The following is a 5,490-nucleotide window of genomic DNA, read 5'->3' as shown; positions in this document are numbered from 1 at the left end:
CTGCACAGAATCAGAGGTGAATAATGAGTGGCCTTTGACCACAATCCCCATCACCATTGTTCATTTATATTTATAATATGCGATATGGGGAATCAACAAGTAAAGGAAGAGGAAAAGGACTCATTAAACATGACCATTATTATTTTATTTACTTTAGTTTGCATTCCCCAAGTCCATCACCAAACAACTAACCACTTCCCTTTCCGCAACGCAATCCAAAACTGATCGTATGATCAAACTATTGGAAAAGAAGACCACTCGATATCGATCGAGAAATTAGCACACTGTCCCGCTGTAAAAGTCGTGCACGTAAAAGCTACATGTCCACGTCGGGCTCGCTGCATGGATCATGCACGGGTGGAAGAATCCTGGCCGCCCGTTCCTGGGTCCCATATAGATAGATTTGAAGTATGAGTTGATTAGTGATTACTAATCCTTGATTAATTATGCCGATAAGAATTGATATAAAAAATTCGGCTCGCAGGCCACGCAACGCCTTTCTTATTCTCCATTAATAATGTGACTCATGGGCAGCAGACCCGGAGTCTAATCACCTTCCAGGTCGATGCTTAGGACTCTGTTTCCGCGCCCATGTCTCATGTCGCACCGTTTGGCGACGCAAATACCCATCGCGGTCAAATCCAATTAAATGCACCGGAGGCCCACCCGCCCCCCTCACGTGCTGCCACCGATCCCGCACGCTATTTATTACGTGATGTTACCACTCAGTAAAGACGTCAAATTAATGGTCGGGCTCTTATTAATGAGCCCGATACGATATGCGACTGCAATTATGACGCTCTCACATCACGCGATACGGACGGAGTGGGGATCGTAACGGGGGAATGTGGTATGCTGCGCGTAGCGGCGTTACGCATGCGTACGGCTGCAACGGACTGGGGCGGAGGCGGCGGCCGGGGGGAAGGTGGTCGGCGAGCGCCGTCACCTTGGGGCCCACGGCGGCGCAGGGTATGGTCCCGGACCGACGCTGTCGGACCCGGCTCGGGTCACCAGCGCGGCGGCGTATGAAGCCGAAATGCTGCCACGACGCGCACTGTCCCGTCGGCTGGTAATGATGAGCGCCACGTCGACGGCCAGGATCTGATGTCACTCCCACCCACTCCTTCCAGAGTTTGTATGCAATCATCCGTACCCGTCCTTTCGTGCGACCGGCTTATGACGGTCCAAACCCGGAATCACTGCTAATCATAATTACAAATCCAGGATTAACAGAGTGAGCGGAGAGAGAGAAAGAGAAGATCTCTGATTCTCTTCTCTCAGAAAGCGTAAAGTTACTACCAGAAGTAGTTCCCGTCGCAGACAGAGTCTTGAAACCGAGGGAGAATCCCGCCATGATTTGGTGCTCTGCAACAAGTAAAAAAGATCTGCAGTCACCAGATGGGCGCCATTAAAATTTTCTCGCGACCAGGATTCGCTTTCGAGCTGCAGCACAGTCGCAGTGGCATCCCTCCTCCATTCCCTTCCCTTCCTCTGTTTTTCTCTCTGCGAGAATGTGGCAAATGAATGATTCCTCTTTACTGTCTTCTTCCTCCTCCTCCCTCTAATTGCAGTAATCATCCAGCTGTCCTTATCTCTCTTTCTCTCTTTGTGCTTCCCCCTCACTGCTCTGTTTCACAAGCTAGGTTCTTGCTCCTCTGCTTCATAGCTCCTGCCGCCTACCGCAAGAGTTAATGGCCGCAGAGGAAAGAGAGACATACAAACATATAGGTTGGTAGGGGTCGAAACAGTGGGATGTGCGAGTTTCAAAGGGATGCTGATGGTCTACACGTGTGGACGACCATGGAGGCCATGATTGCCTTTCGCTAAAACCGAGGCAGTCCGCTCCCCTGTTCTGCAGTTCGATCGGTTGTTTTTTATGATATCTTAAGGGGTATACGCTGGTTCGAAATAATCGCGTCGCGTAATATCCCCATGTTTGGGGATCGCGTCGCGTATCTTGCTGCCTTTTCCGGCCGCTTCATAAAGTGGGATGGAAAGAAAGTACGCAAGAGGGTGTGACATTGCATTTACGTATTTCTTTCCATCCCCTGCTGTCGTTGTTGTTGCTTTCCTTCGTAAAGTTTGGATAAAATTAAAATAATTGATAAAATGAACATCCGCGATCGAGATGAGGGCTATATATACGCGGTTTACCTTCTCTGCTTCGAAGGAGGAGGGCTACTTGTTCTACGAGATGGAGGAGATAACGGTGGCGAAATCGAGGTTTCAGAGAGTGTGCGTGTTCTGCGGCAGTAGCCCAGGGAAGCGGAACTCGTACCAGGACGCCGCCGTCGAGCTCGGCAAGGAACTGGTGATTCAATACGCTTCAGGAGATTCCTAATGCATCTTTTCCGGCGCCGACCGGCTTAATTAATTAGCTTCTTCTTCTCTGCTCTTTCGTGTTCGATCAGGTAGCGAGGAAGGTGGATCTGGTGTACGGCGGAGGCAGCGTGGGCTTGATGGGTTTGGTCGCCGAAGCTGTTCACTCTGGCGGCGGCCATGTCATCGGGTCTGCAATTAATTGCCTTGTTAAAAAAAATTCTTCTTCAGTTTCCTAAATTCGTTCCTTTCTCCCGCAGGATCATTCCGAGGACCCTGATGCGCGCGGAGGTAGTCTCAAAATCTGATCTTGATTCCGTTCTCGCATCGTCTCAATCTTTGTGTTTTTATTTTTGTTTGTGGATAGTTGACCGGAGAGCAGAGGTTCGGCGAAGTGAAATCGGTGGCGAACATGCACCAGCGCAAGGCCGAAATGGCCCGCCACTCCGACGCCTTCATCGCACTCCCAGGTCCGCCATTTCCTTCCTCCCCCCCTCCCATCGTCTCCTCTTCCTGCACTCAAATCTCCTCCATGGCAATTTCCAGGCGGCTACGGGACGCTCGAGGAGCTGCTCGAGACCATTTCCTTCGCTCAGCTCGGCATCCACCGCAAGCCCGTACGTCTGTCTACCTTAAACCGCCTCTCCTTTTAGACTAAACGACAAGCTCAAAATTGAATCTTGATCCAAGGTCGGCTTGCTCAACGTGGACGGATACTACAACTCGCTGCTCGCCTTCATCGACAAGGCCGTCGAGGACGGCTTCATCCAGCCTTTCCAGCGCCACCTCTTCGTCTCCGCCCCCAACGCCAACGACCTCGTCCAAAAGCTCGAGGTGATTAATCCAAATTCGCAGTGCTTTCCCGTCCCCTTCCGCTCACTTCGATCGTCTCTGCATTTCTTCCAGGAATCCGTCCCCATCGACGACGCCGTGGTTTCCGAGCTCAGCTGGGAGCAGGAGCAAATGGGACTCAACTCCACCCTCCAAGTCGAGATCGCTCGGTAGCAAGGACGCATTTTGACGGCCGATCGTGTTTTGTAGTCGAGGGGGAAAAGCAAAATCCAAGCCTTCCCCCGCCATGAACCTGATTGTCTTCAGCTTTTGCCATGGCAAATATTTATATATATGTATGTATTTATATAATTTGCATGTGTTTGCGTCCGCTTCCTATGTGTTCGATGAAATGCCGCTGAGGAATGAGGAGATTCCCGTGAGAGACGAAACCGTGGCTCAAGGCTCCTTTTGCCTTCGAACGCCGTCACGTAGGGCGAACAAAAGCTGGCATTAGCTTTCCTTCAACTGTTGGATCGATGATTTATGTCTCCTCACGGTTTCCTGCACCCTCAGCGTTTCCAATTACTAGGGCGTCAATTCGCACGGATATGAATTTCTTTTTTTTTTTTTAAAAAAAAAAATTAATCTCGATTCAAAATCCCTAAATTCGAATCTGACGCATCTGAATTATCTGATTAAAAATATTTTTTTTATATTTTATATTTTAATATTTTATTATTATACTAACATTATTATATATAAAATTATATTAATTTTTAAAATAAAATTAGATTTAATCTGATTTAAAAATTCACTCTGAAAATTTTATATTTCAATCCAAACTTGAACATTTTAATTTGAATTTATTTTTTTACGGTGGACTCAGATTAAATCGTCTGAGTTAGATTTATTTTTTATGCGTCTATTAATTATGATCTAATTAATTAATTTAGAAGCTGATCTATCAAACTCCTTAAAGATATGATTATGATTGATTCAGTTCGATAAAAAATTTCGCTGATTCTTAAAGGTAAATTACAGTAGCGCTCTATTAAACTGTCGTTAGTTGACACTGGTGGCCGGTCCGGGTAAGATTGTCCAATTTTGAATCGATTAAATTTGTGGATTTTTTTTAGTTTATAAGTGTCCACTCAATCTAAGAGCATCTTCAATGTAAATTTTGTGAGTTGTTTGTAAAATCAAAAAATCCTAATGAAAAAACTTAAATCATTATGATATGAGATCTAAGATTTATAGTTAAAGAGTTGTATTAAAAATTTAAATCTATTTTTTTTCTCTCGAAAATTAAGTTTGTAATTAATGATAAAGCAACGTTGAGATTTATGATTTATAATATAGAGAATTATATGATTTATAACATAGAATACATAAAAAAAAATTATAAAGAGATTTTTTTCATTATAAAGTGAATAATAATTTTTTTTATTTTTAATGTGACATATTGGGAGGTATAATAACACTCTTTTAAAAGTTTAATCATGGAAGATGTCATAAATTTTTTTTTTTATTAAATTTAGAATCCAAGAATCTATTTTTGACACTACTTTATCACATCCATAATTAACTGTATAGATTATTAATTAACGCACATCTTAATCTCTAATAGCGCCATGTTGAGCTATTGCTATGAAGCTCTTGGCCATGGCGGCAAAGGCGGAGCCACGTTGATGGCTATGTGGATTGTAATTCGGGACCCAACGATAGTGGAAAGATGATTTTCTTGAGGAGAAAGGGGAAAAAATAAAACAAAAAAAATAGGAGGCTAGCTGTCACAAGGGCAATTTCTACCTTAGATATTTCTTGCACGACGATCAAGCACCACACTTGATTCAGCCTACAAATGCACAAGACAAGACACTAGACAAGCACAGCAAGAACAAGCCAACATACAGGAAAAAACTCCCAACCTTTTATATTAATACTAAAGGATTACAAGTGGACTCTCTTGACAAATTGCTCATAAATTCCCTCATGTCTCTTTGTCATTACCCAATCATGCCTATTTATAATTCATAGTCAGAAGTTGGCATGACAGTTACAAGCGGTTGCATAATAGTTTCCTCAACTACCATGCCATATGTCCCAAATTTCCATCCACATCATTTACTGTCTTGGCACCATGTCAAAGGCCAGCATGCATCCTTGTGCTTGGCCCATGGTTCTGCTTCATGAGCTTGGGCCGAATAGTCACTTTGCTGCATCATTCTTCATGCTGCATTGCATGCACTCGTTGCATGCCATAACTCATGTTTTCTACAAGCCATGCTTGGCCAAATGCTCAGGTTCCGCGCGCCCAACCTTTTCATGTGATGGCCACTGTCAAATCGACCTCCCATTCAACTTGTGCTTGGACAACCCCCGTGCGTTGCGACAAAT

General features: G+C 44.5%; 1 protein-coding gene across 1 annotated transcript; it reads left to right on the top strand.

Annotated features, from left to right (window-relative positions):
* The first annotated feature begins 1,242 nt into the window (after positions 1–1,242).
* LOC122029755 (cytokinin riboside 5'-monophosphate phosphoribohydrolase LOG1-like) lies at positions 1,243–3,468 on the top strand. The gene is made up of 7 exons (XM_042588882.1): positions 1,243–2,311; positions 2,412–2,509; positions 2,580–2,610; positions 2,687–2,789; positions 2,866–2,936; positions 3,010–3,153; positions 3,226–3,468. Exons 1-7 carry the CDS (start codon positions 2,129–2,131, stop codon positions 3,322–3,324), a joined length of 729 nt encoding a protein of 242 aa, XP_042444816.1. The 5' UTR covers positions 1,243–2,128; the 3' UTR covers positions 3,325–3,468.
* The last annotated feature ends 2,022 nt before the right edge of the window (positions 3,469–5,490 follow it).

This window comes from Zingiber officinale, chromosome 10B (genome assembly GCF_018446385.1).
Source record: "Zingiber officinale cultivar Zhangliang chromosome 10B, Zo_v1.1, whole genome shotgun sequence".
Classification (NCBI taxonomy): Eukaryota; Viridiplantae; Streptophyta; class Magnoliopsida; order Zingiberales; family Zingiberaceae; genus Zingiber; species Zingiber officinale.
Note: the sequence above shows the minus strand (reverse complement) of the source record. Positions and strands in the feature narration are given on the sequence as shown.

Excerpts from the sequence above, each read along its gene's own strand:
- LOC122029755 (XM_042588882.1), top strand. The coding sequence starts at position 2,129 with ATGAGGGCTATATATACGCGGTTTACCTTCTCTGCTTCGAAGGAGGAG. Across the intron at positions 2,510-2,579 it reads GGCGGCGGCCATGTCATCGG|GATCATTCCGAGGACCCTGA; the intron begins GTCTGCAATTAA and ends TTTCTCCCGCAG. Across the intron at positions 2,611-2,686 it reads GGACCCTGATGCGCGCGGAG|TTGACCGGAGAGCAGAGGTT; the intron begins GTAGTCTCAAAA and ends GTTTGTGGATAG.